The 21,761-nt window shown below is 50.7% G+C and overlaps 3 protein-coding genes across 12 annotated transcripts in view; 2 read left to right on the top strand and 1 right to left on the bottom strand.

Annotated features, from left to right (window-relative positions):
- specc1 (sperm antigen with calponin homology and coiled-coil domains 1) overlaps positions 1 to 3,894 on the top strand; it is a 37,626-nt gene extending 33,732 nt beyond the window's left edge. For all 10 annotated transcript variants that reach the window (XM_028982768.1, XM_028982769.1, XM_028982767.1 and 7 more), the window contains 3 exons: positions 596 to 712; positions 2,209 to 2,268; positions 3,189 to 3,894. In XM_028982768.1, coding sequence (XP_028838601.1) covers positions 596 to 712; positions 2,209 to 2,268; positions 3,189 to 3,278 — 267 coding nt within the window. In that variant the 3' untranslated portion in view covers positions 3,279 to 3,894. The remainder of the gene's footprint in view (positions 1 to 595; positions 713 to 2,208; positions 2,269 to 3,188) is intronic.
- A 1,630-nt stretch (positions 3,895 to 5,524) lies between these two features.
- On the top strand, positions 5,525 to 10,672 carry adora2b (adenosine A2b receptor). Its single transcript, XM_028984381.1, has 2 exons — positions 5,525 to 6,076; positions 8,376 to 10,672. Exons 1-2 carry the CDS (start codon positions 5,757 to 5,759, stop codon positions 9,082 to 9,084), a joined length of 1,029 nt encoding a protein of 342 aa, XP_028840214.1. The 5' UTR covers positions 5,525 to 5,756; the 3' UTR covers positions 9,085 to 10,672.
- zswim7 (zinc finger, SWIM-type containing 7) lies at positions 10,664 to 20,375 on the bottom strand. The gene is made up of 5 exons (XM_028984382.1): positions 20,224 to 20,375; positions 19,734 to 19,755; positions 19,540 to 19,642; positions 13,962 to 14,066; positions 10,664 to 11,083 (listed from the first exon to the last, which is right to left on the bottom strand). Exons 1-5 carry the CDS (start codon positions 20,294 to 20,296, stop codon positions 10,946 to 10,948), a joined length of 441 nt encoding a protein of 146 aa, XP_028840215.1. The 5' UTR covers positions 20,297 to 20,375; the 3' UTR covers positions 10,664 to 10,945.
- Between the last annotated feature and the right edge of the window lie 1,386 nt (positions 20,376 to 21,761).

The raw sequence follows: 21,761 nt of genomic DNA, 5'->3' as shown, positions 1-21,761 counted from the left end.
GACGGTTCCCAACAGTCCTGAAGGTTTATGCTGAACCCTTACTTATCATTCACTCATGTTAATAGTGAACAAAGCTGCTATGAAGGTAAAAAGAGGAAAAAACTGATTTCATTCCAAATACTTCACAAATACGAAATATGTTCCTTCTATTGGATTCTTCAAAATGGTTCCGTCTTAGTCTCCAGAACCGCCACAGGGTCGGGCCGTCCACACTTGTGGCTGGTGTATCTGCAGGAGGACATGCAGCAGATTGTAGTGGAACAGCAGTAGAACACCTGAATGTCCTTCAGCTGCCTCAGTGTCCTCGTCCCGGTCACATTATAGATCTTCTGACCCAGAGCTGCCCGTGAGCGTTCCGTGTTCCACGATTCTGGTTCTGCTGATTGGCAGATGAGCTCTTCACGGTTCTCCTCTCACCTGCCGCATGTTCTAATGTCAGGCACTTTGTGCCGATTCACATTGTAAAAAGCGATGTACAAATAAAAATTGATCGACTGTTCAATTGACTGTTGGAATTGTGTCGCACTACTGCATTTGTGTGAAGTAGAGTGTGTGTGCGTGTGTGTGTGTGTGTGTGATGCCCCCTCCCCTGCAGAATATTGACGTGACCAACTTTAGCACCAGCTGGAGTGATGGCCTGGCGTTCTGCGCTCTTCTGCACACGTACCTGCCGGCCCACATCCCCTACCAGGAGCTGATCAGCCAGGACAAGGTACCTACCACACACACACACACACACACATACGCACGTACACACACACGCACGCACACACACTCACACGCGCACACACACTCACACACACACACACACACACTCACACGCGCACACACACACACTCACACACGCACGTACACACACGCGCACACACTCACACATACGCACGTACACACACACGCACGCACACACACTCACACGCGCACGCACACACACTCACACACACACACACATACGCGTACACACACACGCACGCACACACACTCACACGCGCACGCACACACACTCACACACACACACACACACACTCACACGCGCACACACACACTCACACACGCACGTACACACACGCGCACACACTCACACATACGCACGTACACACACACGCACGCACACACACTCACACGCGCACGCACACACACTCACACACACACACACTCACACGCGCACACACACACACTCACACACGCACGTACACACACGCGCACACACTCACACGCACACAAACGCACGCACACACACGCGCACACACTCACACGCACACAAACGCACGCACACTCACACACACGCACGCACACACACTCACACGCACACACTCACACGCACGCACACACACGCGCACACACTCACACGCACACAAACGCACGCACACACACACGCACGCACACACACTCACACGCACACAAACGCACGCACACTCACACACACGCACGCACACACACTCACACGCGCACACACACACTCACACACACATACGCACGTACACACGCACGCACACACTCACATGCGCACACACGCACACACACACAAACGCACACACACTCACATACGCACACGCGCACACACTCACATATGCACACACACGTGCACACACACTCACGCACTCACACGCACGCACACACACGCACACACTCACGTACACACACACTCACATGCGCACACACACACTCACATACGCACACGCGCACACACTCACACGCACATATGCACACACACGTGCACACACACTCACGCACATACACGCTCACACATGCACGCACACACACACACGCGCGCATGCACACACACACACACACACACACTCACACTTTTCATAATGAGTCTAAAGGCGCCTTAAAGGGCCGGTGTGACAAAAATACAGCACCTTTATACTGTTCAAGTATAACACATCTGTATTTAGAGAAGCTTTAAACTGAGAGGGTGCAGTGCTGACCTCTGACCTCTGACACGTCAAAGCCGACAGACATGAAAGTGGACAGTTCAAAGTTCAGAGTGCATATGTTTACCTGCTCATGCCACCGTAAACAAAGCTGGACCACACCGAGGGAGGAGGCACAGGCGACTCCTGATTCGTCCATTCAGTCAGCTTAATGAATGAACTCGGGCGTTTCTATGGCAACGCAGCAACACTGAATACGGCGCTGGTAGATGAGAGATTTCCACACACACACACACACACACACATTCTGCTGTTTCTGTTTGTTTTTTGTCAGAACCGGAACCTGACCCTGGCGTTCCAGGCTGCTGAGAGCGTCGGCATCAAACCCTCTCTGGTGAGTTCACACACACACACACACACACACACACACACACACACACACACACACACACAGAGATCTGCATCTACACACACCACGAGAGAGAAAAAGGATTTCACATTTCCAGACGTGTTCTTGGTTTTGACGATCCGTGGCGTACGGGGGAGGGGGGCGGGGCCTCGTAAGTCCAAAACTGCAGAACCCATCAGGATTTACAGCGTTCATCACCCCCCGGCATGTTTATGGCCGCCAGTCTTATGGGACTATTTTTCACTCGCACTCCGCGCCACGAGTTCATGGGAACTGACTCAGAGGCGGCGGGCGGCAGTGCCCCGCCCCTGCACAGGGGCACCAGGTTCAGATGGTCCCTGGCATCTGTGTTCTGGACCCACGTCCACCAGCAAGCGAGCCTCCTGTACCGCGGAAACTACGAAATTTGATTATTACACGTTCACAGTGCCAACGGTTGGCAGCGGTGGCCTGGCGGTTAAGGAAGCGACCCCGTAATCGGAAGGTCGCCGGTTCGAGTCCCGAACCGCCAAGGTGCCACCGAGGTCCCCTTGATCACAGTACCGTCCCCACACGCTGTCATGGTGCCCACTGTCACCAAGGGTGACGGTTAAATACGACGGACACGTTTCACCGTGGACAGAATACAGAATATTTTCTTTAAAAATTGATCATAAAGCACTCAGCACATTAACCCTGAGAAGAATGGAATTTCATTCGGTCTTTAGGACCCGTTTGTTTCGGAACTCTGATTAAATGTTGAATGGGGGAGTATAGCTGTAGTTCAAGATGAAAAGCAGTGAGATATAATATATAAAAAATGTTACGTAAACCGGAGCGGTCACACCCGCTGCGCCCCGCGCTGTCACCGATCGTCAGGATCAGCGGAACCATCTGACTGTCTGTCTGTCCCCCCTTCCCCGCAGGACATCGTCCAGCTGATGCACACAGACCGGCCCGACTGGCAGAGCGTCATGCAGTACGTGGCGCAGATCTACAAGTACTTCGAAACTTGACCCCTGACCCGAGAGGAGCGGCACAAAGCACTTTTACACACGCGCACACACCTGAAATACAAAATTCACCCATGTGTCATCACGCGCTCCTGCTTCGTCCCTGAGCTCGACGTTCTTCTGATCGCTTTCTTTTTTAGGGCTTGAGGAATATGACAGTTTGTAAGAAGGATGTTCTGCTAAATTTTTATAGCGTTACGAACCAGCGCAAATGTGCACGGTCACTGTCACTCATCACGCGTGGTTTGTAGCAGTTGAACGCTGTTCTTTGATTGGCCAATAGTGTTTGAATGTCAAAACTACGCCCAGCGTACAACTTTTTACTCGATTAGAGCGCAGCACAAGCAAATAAAAAAATTACAAATCTGCGCGCAAAAAACACAAGAGCGGTATTCACACTCGCAAAACGTGACGTGATTCTGACTCCAAGTTTCTGGAATTAAAGTTTGTAGTGTCAGTTTGAGCTGCAGTACTGAGCGCTTTATAAAAACTGTTTCAGTTGTTTCTATAAAACCTGTAAATTCTTAACAACATAGATTCATGACTAAAACTGAGAGTTATTGGTTTGTTAGTCAAAGTTGTGTTTCCTGGACAACAAAATAAAAATATATTAAATCCAGGAGTCGTGTGTTTAGTGTTTTTATGACTGTGAAATAATTTCCTTTCATCAGGCAGAGTGACACACAGGAAACACCATCTTCTGAATGACAGTGTGTGTAAGTGAGTGTGTAAGTAAGTGTGAATGTCTTTGTATAAGCGTGTAAGTGAGATTGTAAACGATTGTGTGAGTGATTATGTGTGTGTAAGTGTGTAAGATATTGTGTAAGTGTATAAGTGTGTAAGAGTGTGATTGTGTGTATAAGTGTGTAAGTTATTGTGTGAGTGATTGTGTGTGTGTAAATTATTGTGTGATTGCGTATGTAAGTTATTGTGTAAGTGAGTGAAAGTGATTGCGTGTGTAAGTTAATGTGTGAGTGTAAGTGATTGTGTAAGTGAGTGAAAGTGATTGTGGGAATATTTGTAAGTTATTGTGTGTGTAAGTGACCGCATGTTTAAGTTATTGTGTGTGTGTAAATTATTGTGTGAGTGATTGTGTGTGTGTAAGTTATTGTATAAGTGATTGTGTGTAAGTTATTGTGTGATTGTGTAAGTCATTGCGTGTGTGAGTGTGTGTAAGTGATTGCGTGTGTAAGTTAATGTGTGAGTGTAAGTGATTGTGTGAGTGAAAGTGATTGTGGGAATATGTGTAAGTTATTGTGTGTGTGTAAATTATTGTGAGTGATTGCGTGTGTAAGTGATTGTGAGAAAGTGATTGTGGGAGTATGTGTGTGTAAGTGATTGCGTGTGTAAGTTATTGTGTGAGTGTAAGTGATTGTGTGAGTGAAAGTGATTGTGGGAATATGTGTAAGTTATTGTGTGTGTGTAAATTATTGCGAGTGGTTGCGTGTGTAAGTGATTGTGAGAAAGTGATTGTGGGAGTGTGTGTGTGTAAGTGATTGTGGGAGTGTGTGTGTGTAAGTGATTGTGGGAGTGTGTGTGTGTAAGTTATTGCGTGTGTGTAAGTGATTGTGGGAGTGTGTGTGTGTGTAAGTGATTGCGTGTGTGTAAGTGATTGTGGGAGTGTGTGTGTGTAAGTGATTGTGGGAGTGTGTGTGTGTAAGTGATTGTGGGAGTGTGTGTGTGTAAGTTATTGCGTGTGTGTAAGTGATTGTGGGAGTGTGTGTGTGTAAGTGATTGTGGGAGTGTGTGTGTGTAAGTGATTGTGGGAGTGTGTGTGTGTAAGTTATTGCGTGTGTGTAAGTGATTGTGGGAGTGTGTGTGTGTGTAAGTGATTGCGTGTGTGTAAGTGATTGTGGGAGTGTGTGTGTGTAAGTGATTGTGGGAGTGTGTGTGTGTAAGTGATTGTGGGAGTGTGTGTGTGTAAGTTATTGCGTGTGTGTAAGTGATTGTGGGAGTGTGTGTGTGTAAGTGATTGTGGGAGTGTGTGTGTGTAAGTGATTGTGGGAGTGTGTGTGTGTAAGTGATTGTGGGAGTGTGTGTGTGTAAGTTATTGCGTGTGTGTAAGTGATTGTGGGAGTGTGTGTGTGTAAGTGATTGTGGGAGTGTGTGTGTGTGTGTGTGTGTGATGAGAAACAGATGTTTCCGCCTGAAAACGTCTCTCCGCTGTAGGTTGACGTCACGTGACGCGTCAGGTTTAACGCGCGTGAAGAGACGCTCCTCCTGCGCGTCGGCACGTGCGCGTCCAGCTCGCTAGTTTGTTTGTTTGTTTGTTTGTGGGCGGGGCGGTGCGGGGCGTGGCGGGAAAGGCGCGTTGCGCTCTGCGCGCTCCCGGTGCGCCCCCGGGACGCGTGTGGCGCGGCGGAGGGAAGGTGGGGTCACAGCGGAGCCGCGCCGCGCCGCCACACGCAGCAGCGGCAGCACAAGGCAGACGGCGGACGGGACTCCACATGGATCTCCTGCCGCGCCGCGCCCACCGCTGAGATGCTCGGGATCTACATCGCCATCGAACTGGTCATCGCGGTCCTGTCGGTCGCCGGGAACGTGCTGGTCTGCTGGGCCGTGGCCACCAACTCCACGCTGAAGACCGCCACCAACTACTTTCTGGTGTCGCTGGCCGTGGCGGACATCCTGGTGGGCTGCCTGGCCATCCCGTTCGCCATCACCATCAGCATCGGACTCCCGTCGGACTTCTACGGCTGCCTGTTCCTGGCCTGCTTCGTCCTGGTTCTGACCCAGAGCTCCATCTTCAGCCTGCTGGCCGTGGCCATAGACCGGTACCTGGCCGTCAAGATCCCGCTCAGGTCACTTTTATTCCTTCCTTTCCACTTTTATTTATTGTCGGCGCGGTTTTTAATTTCGCTTTTAAACTCTTTTAAACGCGAAAATCCGACGGACGCTTTCCGCCGTGTTGCCAAATCTTGGCCCAAAAAGTCCGCGAAAACCGAGTTCAGGAGGTGACAGTAGACGAAGTTCCCGAGTTCTGCTCCAGCTCCTGGCCTGGTCTTCATCTGACCTGCCACACGGGGTTAAATGGATTTACGCCCTGGAAGGTCCTGTCCGCCCCCGGCTTGTCCCCATTACGCGTCCTGTCACGGTGTGTCTGAGACAGCGACCCGATGATCCCTCGCTCCTTATCTCCAGGGTGAAGGGTTGTGGTGTTGGGCCGGTTGGAAGGTTGAGGTCCAGCTGATACCTGCTGCTGATACCTGCTGCTGATTTGGGGGCTTTCGGGTCCAACAGGACAGAACGTGTGTGTTTGCTCAGGCCGTCCGGCGTGTAAAATTAGACGGAGGAAATCTCAGCGCCACTAATCCGACCCGAGCCGTAATTAGAATAAACGAATTAAAGAGACGCTGGGCGTGGAAAGGAAGAATAACGCATTATCAGACGGAGACGGACAGAAACTGGGAACGGTCCACATTTACTCCTCACTTCTAAAATTCACATATTTACAACTCGTCCACGTTCCGCACGACTTCTGGCCAATCGGAGCGTTGACGGCGCTGTGGGCGGGGCAGAGCGGTGAAGAATTTTATTGCCGGCCTGTTAATTATACCCAAGTGGTGAATATTGGTTCCGATGATCCGGTCGCTAATTGATCCGTGCCGGGTTCCGCGTGTTGCGCGCTGGCGGTGAACCTCTGAGACCAGAGTGTTTTCACAGCTGTCCCACACACACACACACACACACACACACACACACACACACACACATACACACACAGCACCGCTTTGAACAGGGGGATCAGACCAGAGCCCCTTCCTCCGGGTCCGTTAACGTTGCTCCTCGGAGAACCATTCCTCTCCCGTCCCCGTCCCCTTTATTTATTCACCCCCACGGAGCGTGGGGCTCCATGGTAATGCGGCGCCGCCATTCAGCTCAGCGCCGGGCCTTTGTGAAACGGGTTCCGCGCTCTAAAGGCCGGAAGCGGCGCAGTGTTCTCGGCCGTCAGACTGCGGTTCCGATGCAGGATCATCGCACCCTGCCAGGCGGCGTGTCCGGTGAGAAGCTCAGGGACGCCGGGGGCCCGTCGTCACGATAAAACGAATCCACTCGCTGTTCTACTCACGTATCCTGAGAGAGAGGGAGGGAAACGGTGAAAGTGCACAGCACACAGTGACACGGTGAAACGTGTCCTCTGTATTTAACCGTCACCCTTGGTGACAGTGGGCACCATGACAGGCGCCCGGGGAGCAGCGTGTGGGGACGGGACCTTCATCAAGGGGACCTCAGTAAAGTGAAGTGATTGTCACTTGTGATACACAGCAGCACAGCACACGGTGCACACAGTGAAATTTGTCCGCTGTATTTAACCGTCACCCTGAGTGGGACCATGACAGGCGCCTGGGGAGCAGTGTGTGGGGACAGGACCTTGGTGGCACCTCGCCGGTTCTAGATTGTGATTAGGGGCCCGCTAGGCCACCAGCCGACTGCGCCGCAGCCTCTGCTGCACACCAGCGATGTTGAAACGAGTCGTATAATCGCCGCGTCGCCAACGTGGACGATTGTGCATGGACGCCGCGCGGAACATGATTTATTATTTATTGTGGTTTTTGTTGGTTTTCTGGTTATGAAGTCGTGCCGGTAGTGACTGTGGCGACCTGATCTGAGTACAGCGCGCCGCCGGGTACGAGTTCGTCCACGCGGACGCTCGAAATGGACGCCAGACGCGTCTTTACTGCGCCCTATAGCTGCGTTCGCTTGTCGCAGTATGAACGTTCGCTGCCGTTTATTTGACGCCACGAACACCAGAAAAACGGCTGGTTCAGACGTCCGCGTGGAACCGGCGTGTTTACACCGCCGCGTGAAGAAACGTAGAGAAATCGGCGGGATTGGCGGTAACGGAGCGGCGAGACCGGTGCCGGTTCACGCCAGGCGTCCTGGTTCGGGGGGTAATGGAGAAGGCTGGATGGATGGAGTCTGGTTATTGATGGCCGCGGCGGCCCAGACGGTGCCGAGGAGGCGGGGATGGATAATCCGCCGGAGGCGTCGGCGTGATTAAAAGTGTTGATGTTTCGTGGATCAGGTGACCATCAGTCAGGGGGGAGAAGCTCCGCCGGAATGAATAATCGTGATTAATCGACTTCCCTCCTCGCGCAGGTATAAGGAGCTGGTGACGGGGAAGAGGGCCCGCGAGATCATCGCCATCTTATGGATCCTGTCGTTCGCCATCGGCCTGGTCCCGTTCCTGGGCTGGAATAAGAAGGACACGTCGTGTGGCCAGAATGGCAGCGCCGCGCCGGAGAACGCCACGCTGGGCTTCCTGCGCAGCTGCCGGCTGCAGTGCCTGTTCGAGAGCGTGGTGGACATGCGCTACATGGTCTACTTCAACTTCTTCGGCTGCGTGCTGCCGCCGCTGCTCATCATGCTGGGCATCTACGCCAAGATCTTCGCCGTGGCGCGCCGCCAGCTGCGGCAGATCGAGCTGAAGTGCACCGTGGCCAACGGCGAGGGCCAGCACCCGCAGGGCTTCCTGCAGCGGGAGATCCGCGCCGCCAAGTCGCTGTCCATCATCGTGGGGCTGTTCGCGCTCTGCTGGCTGCCCGTCCACATCCTCAACTGCCTCACGCTGTTCTACGGCGACCTGCGCAAGCCGGCGGGCGTCATGTACGTGGCCATCGTGCTGTCCCACGCCAACTCCGCCGTCAACCCCATCATCTACGCCTACCGCATTCAGGACTTCAGGGTCACCTTCCGCAAGATCCTGTCCCGCCACTTCCTGTGCCGCCGGGACGAGATGTACCTCAGCGCCAACGGCAGCGGGCGCCACCGCGACCAGATCCACATGACCAGCGACCCGCTGTTATAGCGCCTGGGGGGGCGGGGTTATCATCACTGGCGGCGCCCATTTTAATGTACTGCCCGGGACTCGAACCAGAGGCCTTGGTGGCGGACGCCCGGGCGTGGCCCGCCGAGACTCGCGGGTTCCTGCTGGAATCACATGACCTGCTGTTACAGCGCCCGGGGGGGCGGGGTTATCATCACTGGCGCCGGCCATTTTAATGTTCCGCCCGGGATTCCAACCAGAGGCCTTGGTGGCGGACGCCCGGGCGTGGCCCGCCGAGACTCGCGGGTTCCTGCTGGAATCACATGACCAGCGACCTGCTGTTACAGCGCCCGGGGGCGGGGTTATTATCACTGGCGGCGCCCATTTTAATGTACTGCCCGGGACTCGAACCAGAGGCCTTGGTGGCGGACGCCCGGGCGTGGCCCGCCGAGACTCGCGGGTTCCTGCTGGAATCACATGACCAGCAACCTGCTGTTACAGCGCCCGGGGGCGGGGTTATTATCACCGCCCGGGATTCGACCCAGAGGCCTTTGGTGGCGGACGCCCGGGCGTGGCCCGCTGGTTTCTGCTGGAATTACTGTGAAGCCGTGGGAAGTGGCAGGGGGATCATGGGAAACGCGGCACGGCGCCTCCGGCAGGAAGCAGAACCCTGAGCGGCGGGAAGACGGCAGAGACAGGAAACGGCAGCAGGACGGCTGAGCGCCGCTGTTAACGTATGAAGTGCCACCCCTGACCTCTGGCCCTGTCTGGGGGTCAAAGTGCAGGGTTGAAGGGGGGCGAGAGGAAGTGAAGTTCCCCGCAAACCACGAGGAACACAGATTACTGCGTTTTTGGAGTATTTTGAACTGATTACGCGCCAACCACCCACCAGAGGTCAGGGGTCGGAGGTCAGATGCCACCCAGGCAGGAAGCTAAACAAGATTTAGTTTGTGTTTGTTTTTGTACTCTTGTGCTCACCAGTGGCCAGAATCCTGGTTAACCGATTAAAACGCACACGCGCGCTCACACTCGACAGTTCTGATGCCGAACGTCCGTAATCGTGACGGCGGCACACCCTCCTGTCTACGTCACCTGACTACACACCCCAGTGGCTGTCACAGTGTCACCTGACCACACACCCCAGTGGCTGTCACCGTGTCACCTGACCACACACCCCAGTGGCTGTCACCGTGTCACCTGACTACACACCCCAGTGGCTGTCACCGTGTCACCGTATCACCTGACCACACACCCCAGTGGCTGTCACAGTGTCACCTGACTACACACCCCAGTGGCTGTCACCGTGTCACCGTGTCACCTGACCACACACCCCAGTGGCTGTCACAGTGTCACCTGACCACACACCCCAGTGGCTGTCACAGTGTCACCTGACTACACACCCCAGTGGCTGTCACCGTGTCACCGTGTCACCTGACCACACACCCCAGTGGCTGTCACCGTGTCACCTGACCACACACCCCAGTGGCTGTCACCGTGTCACCTGACCACACACCCCAGTGGCTGTCACCGTGTCATGGCCAGAACTTCAGGCAGAAGCGAGAACTGTTATTTAACGAATAAATCTGTATGTATGACGACTTATTTTGTTAATAAAAGACGTTTCTATGGAGTGATTGTGCTGTTATTAAAGGCGCGGCGGTACCGCCGGGTCACGGGTTCCGCGTGTTTCGGCCACTCGTGAAGAAACCAAAAGAAAATTCTTCCTGGGAGTTTTATTGTTCCCCGTTGGTGTCTAATCTTCAAATAAACGGAAATTCTAAAAATACGGCGAGCTGTACATTCTCTGGCAACAGATGAAACGCGCGCAGCGGTGACCTCGGGTCTCGGGGGGCGCGGCGCGGGGTCGGATGGACGGGAAGCGAAGGCGGCGGTGATAAAACGTTCAGACGCGAGCGGAGCGCAGGTGTTCCCCGGCGTCCTCCTGTCCAGCGAGGAGGCGCGTCATCAGCTGATCTGAGACCTGCTCCTGCCGACAGACGCCCATGGCCTGGCTCAGGTACGCGGCCAGGATGTGTTTGCACTGCGGAGACACAGGAAATAAAGGTTAAAAGAAGCCACAGCTGAACTGTGGTAACGGCTTCCTGTTTTGATTAAAACACAGACGTTCAGCGCAGATTTTCACAGGTAAAAGTGAAGTGATTGTCACATGTGATACACGGCAGCACAGCACACGGTGCACACAGTGAAATTTGTCCTCTGCATTTAACCACCACCCTGAGCAGTGGGCGGCCATGACAGGCGCCCGGGGAGCAGTGTGTGGGGACGGTGCTTTGCTCAGGGGCACCTTGGCGGATCGGGAATCGAACCGGCAACCTTCTGATTACGGGGCCACTTCCTTTAACCGCTAGGCCACCACTGCCCCCAATGTAGATGAGGTCGGTGTGTCAACGCGTCCCACTCGGCTTCAGACGTGACGACAGCGTGTGAAGTAAGAGCGCTGAAGTAAGAGCCGTGCATGAAGCTGTGCAGTTTCTGACGTTCTTCAAAAACCACAATCCAGGTCCAGATCGTGGCGAGTTAGAACGGTTCCCGAATCTACAGTCCCTCACAAAAGTCTTAACCCGACTTTCAATTAATCAATTGGCATTAGAAATAGCTCATATTAAAAGCTAGAACTCTACCAAATGATGTTTAATGCATTGAAATGAATTAGTTTCACTGAAAAAAAGATTAATCATTTAATCAAGACAGAAAGGTCCAATTTTGGGACAAAAGTTTTGTCGCTTATATAGAAATTGAACAAATTTATTGCAAATACAAAAATGTGTCAGCAAATTAAGTAGTGGTGCTGTGAGATCCAAATTTAATATCTTGTATGACTTCCATGAGCTTGAAGGACTGCATCCATGTGGTTTGGCAAGAATTCATACAATTTATTGATGAAGTCATCAGGAATAGTAAAGAATGCGGTCTTGCAGGCCTCCCAGAGTTCATCAATGTTCTTTGGTTTCATCTTCCATGCTTCCTCTTTCATCCTACCCCACACATGCTCAATGATGTTCATGTCTGGTGACTGGGCTGGCCAATCATGGAGCATCTTGAACATCTTCGCCTTGAGGAACTTTGATGTGGAGATGGAAGTATGTGATGGAGCACCATCCTGCTGCAGAATTTGTCCTCTTTTATGGTTGGGAATATAAAAGGTAGCTCAGATTTCTTGGTATTTCAGACTGTTGATGTCGTCTTCAATTCTGCAGATCTCTCGCACAACCCCATACTGGATGTAACCCCAGACCAAACTTCACTGTTTTCTGGGTGAATCTCGGATCCATGCGGGCTCCAGTAGGTCTTCTGCAATATTTGTGGCGACTGGTGCAATTCAACAGAAGATTCACCTGAAAAATCCACCTTGTGCCACGTTTCCAGCGCCCATCCTTTTAGCCGGTTGTGGGCCTTGGCAAATGTGCCGGCTTCTGGGCGCTGATTCCACCATGGAGGCCATTTCGAGACAGAATCCAACACTGGTTGACACAGGGACTTCAGGTGACCAGGTCTCGTAGAGAAAATGGGCTGGCCTTGGATTTTCAAGCCAACAAACGGTCCTCTCAAGCAGTTGTCTTGTGGGGTCTGCCTGACCTGGGCTTGTCAAAAACGTCTCCAGTCTCTTCAGGTCTTTTTTTTTTTTTTTTTTATCCCCTGTATTTGACGCTGAGACACATTGAACTCCACATGTGTTCATTCATAGTTTTGATGACTTCAGTGAGAATCTACCAACGTAAATGGTCATGACGATAAAGAAAACACGTTGAATGAGAAGGTGCGTCCAAACTTTTGGCCTGTACTGTACGTCTTTGCAAAAATGGACTCAATGGGCTTTTTACTGAGCTTTGAATGTTAGAAAACTTTTTGACAGTTTCGTTTTGCACTGAAACTTTATTACAAAAGCTGTTGGGAATAAAATGAGCCATTTCTTGTAAAAAAAAAAAAAAAAAAAAAAAAAAAAACTCACTGCCGTGCAAAAACGGAAGTTTTGACACCTTCACATGAAACTGTGGTTCACGATGCAGAAAAACTGATTCATGTGGAAAGTGTGTGTGTGTGTGAGAGAGAGAGAGAGAGAGAGAGAAACGGGCCTAATGCTGGTCCTTCTCATGAACACCAACACCAAGCTGAGGTAGAACTCGCCTATGAACCAGAAGACCCAGGTCCAAATCCCACTTACAACCGTCGTGTCCCTGAGCAAGACACTTAACCATTTAAGTGTCTCCAGGGGGGGGGGGGGACTGTCCCTGTAACTACTGATTGTAAGTAGCTCTGGATAAGGGCGCCTGGTAAATGCTGTAAATGTAAATGAACACCAACTTCATCTGAACCGACAGTGGGACCTTCTGTTTTTTCAGCTCATCCAGCAGATCGTGGTTCTCGTTTCTCAGCCAGTTAATTTTAGCCCACACCTCCTGGGACTGGACATTTACTGGACGCCTGCTGGACATTTGTCTCAGGGCAGCAGAGACTCGGCCACCAGAAAGATGAGAGATAAGAACACAAGCTGAGGAACGTTGACCCTCGCCGTATAAAAAAGCCCAGAAGCTGGGAGCAGTTCTCACAGAACCGTACAAACGGACCGCGGTTTTACAGCAGACCTGATGCGACCTGCAGATCACTCGGAAAATGGATCTGATAAATGCTGCAAATGTAAAATCTGATGTAAAACACATGCCCTAGCATACTTCATTATTAAAACGAGCTTTTATGTTTATGATTTGTTGCTAGGCGACAGGAGGCTGGAATTGGGTTATGTTGCTCTGTGGAAGAAGAAGATTGCAATGATTATAGTTCCACAAGTACATTCAGCAGGAGACTTGAAATGTTGTTCCACCTTATGAAGCCGGTTCGTTACGGAAGAAGATACAAACCATAAAACTAGCCCATAATTCCCTGCACCATCCCAGACTCACCAGCAGGCCCTCGCCGCGGCGCAGGACGGAGAAGGAGAAGGCCGGACACGGGCAGTACTGGCAGCGGGTGAAGAGGGTGTAGAGGCGACCCGATCCGCCCGTCACCTGACGGGGCAGCAAACCACAATTTAATAATAATAATCATAAAACAATAACCACAACGACAAACACCAATCATCAAGCAGAGAGGAGAGAGTGGCATCAGACCCACAGGAAGCGCACACTCGCGCGCGCGGCTGCGGCCCTTTTGTGGTTAAATGTTGTGGGCGGGGCGCCGCTGCCGGTCCGGCGTGGATTTAATTTTATTCCAGACTGAGGTTACCACGGGGACGAGACTTCAAACCACTGGACTCGCTCTTAATGTGACGAGAAGTTCGAATGAACAGCATACGAGGAACTCCAGAAGAACCGGATCGGCGGCGAGGTCATCAGGCCAGGTGTTCATCCCAACACGCGCAGGAACGTGAAGAATCTGCAGGTGGAGCCCACGTTAAAAGCAACGTCACCCCCCGGGTTACAGCCGCACGCGGTAAAATCTGAAGTATGGAAGAACTGCGGCAGTCGGGGGTGACGGCGGCGTGGACTCAGTTCTTATCGGCGAGTATCTCCTGATTATCTGTTGGTTCTGTTAATAATAATCTGCAGTTAACCGCTGATATGACCGCAGGGTGCTAGTAGCCTAGCGGGTAACACACTCGCCTATGAACCAGAAGACCCAGGTTCAAACCCCACTTACTACCATCGTGTCCCTGAGCAGGACACTTAACCCTGAGTGTCTCCGGGGGGGGGACTGTCCCTGTAACTACTGACTGTAAGTCGCTCTGGATAAGGGCATCTGTAAACGTAGTAAATGTAAATGATATTACATCTGCAGCAGTAGACCTGATATAACATTAATGACATTTTTTTAAATGATAAAAATGATGATAACATGAAGTGATTGTCACTTGTGATACACAGCAGCACAGCACATGGTGCACACAGTGAAATTTGTCCTCTGTATTTAACCATCACCCTGAGTGAGCAGTGGGCATGACAGGCGCCCGGGGAGCAGTGTGTGGGGACGGTGCTTTGGTCAGTGCCACCTTGGCGGATCGGGATTCGAACCGGCAACCTTCTGATTACGGGGCCGCTTCCTTAACCGCTAGGCCACCGCTGCCCCCAATTTATGCTGGACTGTCTTAAATTTGATTAATGACATTGTGTAGTTACAGCTTACGTACTTCTTACTTGGTGAAGATTCATGAGGCAACGAGTTTGCCTGATTTTTTTTTTTTCCTAAACTGACAGCGATTGGTCCGGGCCAGCAATAATGTCACCAAGCACACACACAGCGTCCCCCTGGTCATGCTACAGGCCACAGAAACCAGTTTGCACCAGAGCCTTTTCCAGCAGTAATGAGCGCGGTGACGATGTCGGGTTTGATCTCTGGGGGCTGTTCGTGACTATATTGAGACTGCGGGTTTCCCCTCCCAGTACCCTCAGGGCCTTTCCCACCGCCGCCAAAAAACCCAAAACGTCTGTATTCACACCTGCTCGATAACCTATGATGGATCGACAGGGAATAAAGGCAGAAACCTTCTCTTCACAAGCTGAGATCATTTGTGGGAATCGGAGGACGGAAGAAAAGTGATGTCCTCCTTCCGCGTGAGTCACGGGGACATTACCCCGCACGCCATTATCTCACCAAAGACAAATTCACCGCCTTGTAGCTTCGGAGTAACGACCCCGCCGCTGACCTACAAAATAAAAGATCTCCGCATCAGAGAGTGACATCCCCCTGCAGATGAGTCACGGCGAGGAGCCGGCGAAGGGACGAAGCCAAAACTCCGTCCTGCAGCCGGCGTCCATACTGCAGACGCATCTAAAAAGTTCTGCTAACTTATTACAAAAGTACTGACTGTGTGAACAAAGATATATCGTGAATATTCGATACTGGATTTGTAATGATGGTAGTAGGGTGGTAGTAGTAGTGGTAAAACACTCGCCTATGAACCAGAAGACCCAGGTTCAAACCCCACTTACTACCATCGTGTCCCTGAGCAGGACACTTAACCCTGAGTGTCTCCAGGAGGGGACTGTCCCTGTACCTACTGACTGTAAGTCGCTCTGGATAAGGGCGTCTGGTAAATGCTGGAAATGTAAATGGAATGAGCAATCAGACATATATATGTATCTGAGAACGAATGACACCGCTGTCATCTTCGGATTGGCATGTGGATTTATTACAACATTCATGGTCTCTGATCGGTTGATTTACAGCAGACATTTACATTACATTTACAGGGACAGTCCCCGTACTGCCACCCTGACCATAATGTCCTGCTAGTTACGTGCCGATCTGAAGCTGTTAAAAACGGTTCCGTTTCTGTTCCTACGTCGGCCACATGACTCATTTTCAGGAGAGCAAGTCAGACGTCATCAGAGGAATAAAAACGTCCACTTCTCTGAAGTGGAGACCTCAAGAAGCTCAGGACAATGAGGTCATGGCCAGACAGGGATGCTACACAGAACAAACAAATACCTGAAGCACTCCTGAGCAATTCCATCCTGGAACAGTGTCCAGTCACCGGGATGAGCAGATCTCCATCAGATCCGTATGATATTCCCCATTATAAGACATCATTTTCTTTACTGTTGTGGCCCCAGTAACAGTTACGTAGTAAACAGACCCTGGAGAGCCTCATGGTGAACATCATCCATCAACCCCGTCCGAAATCTTCTCCCTGATGCAGCAGGCATCTCGACCAAATCATTCCCCCCTAATCACTTCACCATCGATCTTCACCTGCTGAGACCACCGACAGACCAATCTCTAATGGGGCCATTAATAATGTGGACAAACAAGGCCACCTACAGTCTCTAGATGTGTGTTTCCTGGACATGTGACGTTTTCAGCCCCGGAACACAGAGGATGAGCACTGGGGAGGAAGAAAGGAGGTCACGAAGAGGAGGATGAAAGGTCAACTGAAGAACTGAAGGCGTCTCAGCTGCGTCACATCAAAGTGAGATGATCAGAATCGATAACTATGTTACCAAATCGTTACAGTTCAATCTGTGAATTCTAACAGCACGGCGTTATGGTGCAGAGTGATGGTGCTGCTGGTGATGATCCTGGAGAAGTAAATAAAGAGAGACGAACAGAGCAGAAGCTGCAGATCTTCTTCATGCCAGTGTCATGTGTACCTGGTCAGTATGGATTTCCAGACAATATCAGATATATACGGAATTTACTCGATTTATCTCCACTTGTTCCACGTAAATGTGATTTATATTGTGATTTTTTTTGCAGTTCAGTATTTACTATTTGAAAAGTGGAAGTGGCTTTAACTCTGGACACACCTGATTGGTGAGCATGAATGACACAGGGACATCAATGCAGCGTGAAAAACGGTCACGGTGCAGATTCTATCCCCGCGTACACCGTAGCGGTGCCAGCAGAATACGATTTTGGTTCACATTTGACCAACGGAATAGAGTATAAATGCGAACATTACTGTTAAACGGACAGCACGTACTTCGCCTTGGAGGTTCGCTTCTCCGCTAATTCTATTAAATCTCTCCTCCATCTTGGTTTCAACGCCTCGCTTCTGTTGGTTGCACATCAAGGTCAAAGTTCAACAGAAATAAAAGTTTAAGTAAATGTATAAAACGCCTGGAGCCCTGCTGCCCCGTTTTATTTACCCTCCACTATATTTTTTTTTATTGTGCCACGTTTTTTGTGTTTTTTCGTTATTGACAGTGAAATGAAATGCTTTATAAAATCTAAAATATAAATCTCAGTGGATTCACACCGTGCCCGGCCCGGCATCGATTCGACGTTATGCCAGACCGGGCAAGAAATCCATTTATCCACGGAGTGCGAAGCCGAGGTAGAGAGACAGTCGCCGTGACAACGGTCCAGCGAGAAAAGGCCAGAACGTTCATTAGTGTCAGGCGGGCGGAGGAAGAGCGCTGAAGGCTCCGAGCACCGGGCTGTCTGGGCTGGGCGAGAACGGGCATAATTCTCAGGACCTGGTCACGTCAGGACATGGACCGACTAGGTCTTCAGCGGGAGAATTAGCAGTCAGAACACAATCTGAGCTGCGCTACATGGCTGACGTCCCCTAACTACCCAACACGCCCTTTTAATGAGGTTTCATAAACAAAGTTTACAAGGGGGAGGAGCCTGTGGGCATGAGTGACAGCTCTCACACTGCCTACTTCCTCATTCTGGACGGGTTTAAGCAGAGAAAAGGGGAAATACCTTCACGGTGTGAACATTTCCTGAAGCATGTTGGGGTTGATCGATTTTCTTTAAGACGCGTGACGTGACGTGCTGTACCGGGTTCAAAAGGGACACTTTCAATCATAAAATCCTAAAAAACATGCATGTTGCATTCGCGTTGCAGTTTCAGCAGGATCCACACATCTGAAGAGAACCGAACACGCACGAGGACCGAGCTCTACTGCTCAGGACCCTTCAGGCCGTGACACCAGCTCATCAATATTTCACCTGTCGGTGTCGTGGCCGCCATCGCTGCGGTTCTGAAGCTGGGGTATCGATTCAGGAAACAGGTTTTTATGACGACGCCCCCACAAGCTGACTGGCATTGACAGGGGGTGACAGGAAGACGCCACATCAGGCTGAGTTCCATGAAACAGGTCTACAGAAACCAGACCCTCATACATTACTGGTTCACGCGCAGTAAACCGCGGCTGGACACCCTGCTACACGGGGACCACAAACGCCCTGAATCATGGTGCGGCCCCTATTAAAAAAACCCCGTAAAAAGTGCGTCTAGACGCCTGAATCACTACCGCACCAGCACGGCCCCACAACAGGGGTCCATTCTTCTACATTTCAGACTCACTGAAGATGTTTTTGTGGCGAGGACCTCCAGGCGGAGCAGACGGGCGAGCCGGGGCGACCCGCTGCCGTCTGGGGCTCTTCCTGCGGATGAGGGGAGGAATAAAACGGGAACGAGACCCAGATCCAGGGCCCTACGATTTCCATGACGCGGAAAGCACGGCTGGATCGGCGTTTCTGGCCGCTGCAGCCACTACACGTGTTTGCGGTCGAGGCAGGATGCGATATAACGATATTCAAAACGTGCTTTTATTATCATGGTTCCAGTTCATTAGGCAACATTTTTTTTGTATTCCAGGTCTCCACAATAATTATGTATTTCATACGTTATTTTATGTTGAGATCAAGCGTGAAGCACTTTTATTTTACAAAAGGAAGAATGTGTAATAGTTCTTTACATGAAATGCACATATTATTTACATGTAAATGCAGTAAATGTCCAACACTCACTTGAACAGGGATTATTCTTTCCCCACCCGCTGCATAAATGCGTTTATAATGGAAATGCAGAGGAGTTAAAATGGGAAAAAAGGGAATTTAGGGCCCTACAGATCTGACTATTGATGTTGAATGGTCTGAGTAAAACATGATGCACGTGCCTCAGCAGGACGGTGGAGCAGGTAAAAGCTTTTCTCAAAATGTAGACACCTTGCCCAGAACATCCAGGTCAACAGAAACCTGAGCAGCCACGGAGCTTCTGAGGAGGAATGCAGGACGCCCATCTCTCACCTGGAAAACCTCCCGGCCGCTGGGAGACGTCACGCAGGTGACGGAGCGCTGGTCCACAAGGTCCAGGGCCTGGAGAGCGCAGGAGCCGAACACAAAGCGCAAGCTGAGGAACGCGAACAGGAGGGACAGCAGGTTAAAGCCTTCATCACCTCTCACTTTCCATTCAATAATAATAAATCTGAAATTATACTCACGCTATCAGCAGGTCGTCTGGAACTGGAATAAAACGGAATAAAAACACGTCATGAACACATGATGCACAGTCACGGCCTAGCGGTTAAGGAAGTGGCCCCGTAATCATAAAGTTGTGGGCTCAAATCCTGGTCCGCCAAGGTGCCACCGAGCAAAGCACCATCCCCACACACTGCTCACTCAGGGTTAAATACAGAGGATTTCCCTGTGTGCACCATGTGCTGTTCTGCTGTGCATCACAAGTGACTTCACTTTTCTTTTTTTTCTTTTTTTAACACTGACCTGGGATCAGGAAGGTTGATTTATGGCTGAAGTTTAAATTTCACTTTTATTTTTATTTCAACACGCTACTGAATCTGGCTGTTCTTTCATTTGTAGTTACTGGTTTCCTGGTATGTTTTAATTCATATGGGGGTTTTTTTATGCATTGATATTTTTTATTAAGAATACTTCTGTGAACTTGATGTTCGATGTTTTAAATGTTTTACTCACTCCGCGACTCCTCTCGGTAGCTGCTCCGCACGTCCCGCAGCAGCTGCTCCGCCACCACGGGCAGGAGCGGCATCGGGAGCGACTTAATTCGGCCGTTTCCACCGGACCGAGCCAACTCCGCTCCGCGGCCGGTCGGCCGGTTCTACTCCGCCTCTTCCCGCCCTGGGAGCCGCTGCTCCGCGCCGCGTGTGCGCCCCCTGCCGGTCCGGAGTGAGCAGCGCAGGTTCCGACTGAAACGCAAAATGATTCTTCTAAACTGCAGGAAACAAAATGCACTCAGACGTAGACAGATAATTTAGCCTCTGATAACACTGTTTCATGAAAATTGTATTAAACACATCAAGCCAGGTTTCAGTTTCCTACTTGCATGCGGAAGAAAACCATGTTGATGCCTGTTTATTAACTGGGTTTAAAAAGACATAAGAATCCAATGCAAGAAACATTTTTTTTTGTATCAGGAGAAAGAGAAGCATGTTTGATGAAAGAGTCGCCTCTTTTTTGTCTCATCCATCACCAGCCCTGCACTGACACCACTGTCAGGTTCACTCTACCCTGGACGGTCGTCCCTCTCTGTCTCACTCCTTCCCAACGTTTCTTCACACCTTTTTTTTCTCTCTCCTACAGTTTTTTTTTGTGGACTTTCTCCTTTGTTTGCAGAAGTGTCAAGTGTGTGTCCCCCCGAGAGAAGACAATAGTGTATCATACTGCAATCACAGCAAAAACTCCCTTCATTAAACTTCATTCCTGTTTCTTTATTCTATAGTGAAAAGTGAAAGTGAAGTGATACACTCATGGTGCACACAGTGAAATTTGTCCTCTGCATTTAACCATCACCCTGAGTGAGCAGTGGGCAGCCATGACAGGCGCCCGGGGAGCAGTGTGTGGGGACGGTGCTTTGTAAAGAAAAGTAAAGTAAAGTCAACAATTATCTCCTTCGTTTTGTCCACGTTCAGAAACTGATTGTTGACCTAACACCAGTTCGTCAGTCATTCCTCTCTGTACGCTGACTCCATCACGGTCGTGTCATCGGCGAACTTGATGACGTGGTTGGAGCTGTGCATCGCTGCACAGTCGTGGGTCAGCAGCACTGGACTGAGCACACAGCCCTGAGGAGCTCCAGTGCTCAGTGTGGTGGTGCTGGAGATGCTGAGGTCTCTCAGTCAGGAAGTCCAAGATCCAGCGGCAGAGGGAGGTGTTCAGGCCCAGCAGGAATACTTAATCAGGTTACTTTCATCACCAGAGTATATACTGTATAGAGAGTAAATACTTTATATTCTGTTTATTTATATGTCCTTGGATAGTAAAGGTTTGTATTGAGTATCTGTATTGGTGGTAGCCTAGCCTAGTGGGTAACACACTCGCCTATGAACCAGAAAACCCGGGTTCAAATCCCACTTACTACCATTGCGTACCTGAGTAAGACACTTAACCCTGAGTGTCTCCAGGGGGGGACTGTCCCTGTAAATACTGATTGTAAGTAGCTCTGGATAAGGGCGTCTGGTAAATGCTGTAAATGTAAATGTAAATGCCTATAAACC

The sequence above is a fragment of the Denticeps clupeoides genome, chromosome 6 (genome assembly GCF_900700375.1).
Source record: "Denticeps clupeoides chromosome 6, fDenClu1.1, whole genome shotgun sequence".
Classification (NCBI taxonomy): Eukaryota; Metazoa; Chordata; class Actinopteri; order Clupeiformes; family Denticipitidae; genus Denticeps; species Denticeps clupeoides.
The sequence above is the reverse complement of the archived record's forward strand: the minus strand, read 5'-3'. Positions and strand labels throughout refer to the sequence as shown.

What these genes read in the sequence shown, in the direction of transcription:
- adora2b (XM_028984381.1), top strand. Translation starts at nt 5,757, where the DNA reads ATGCTCGGGATCTACATCGCCATCGAACTGGTCATCGCGGTCCTGTCG. An exon ending in GCCGTCAAGATCCCGCTCAG is followed by an intron (nt 6,077 to 8,375) that starts GTCACTTTTATT and finishes CTCCTCGCGCAG; the next exon opens with GTATAAGGAGCTGGTGACGG.
- zswim7 (XM_028984382.1), bottom strand. Translation starts at nt 20,296, where the DNA reads ATGCCGCTCCTGCCCGTGGTGGCGGAGCAGCTGCTGCGGGACGTGCGG. An exon ending in CCAGACGACCTGCTGATAGC is followed by an intron (nt 19,643 to 19,733) that starts GTGAGTATAATT and finishes CGCGTTCCTCAG; the next exon opens with CTTGCGCTTTGTGTTCGGCT. An exon ending in GCGGCCGGGAGGTTTTCCAG is followed by an intron (nt 14,067 to 19,539) that starts GTGAGAGATGGG and finishes CTGCCCCGTCAG; the next exon opens with GTGACGGGCGGATCGGGTCG.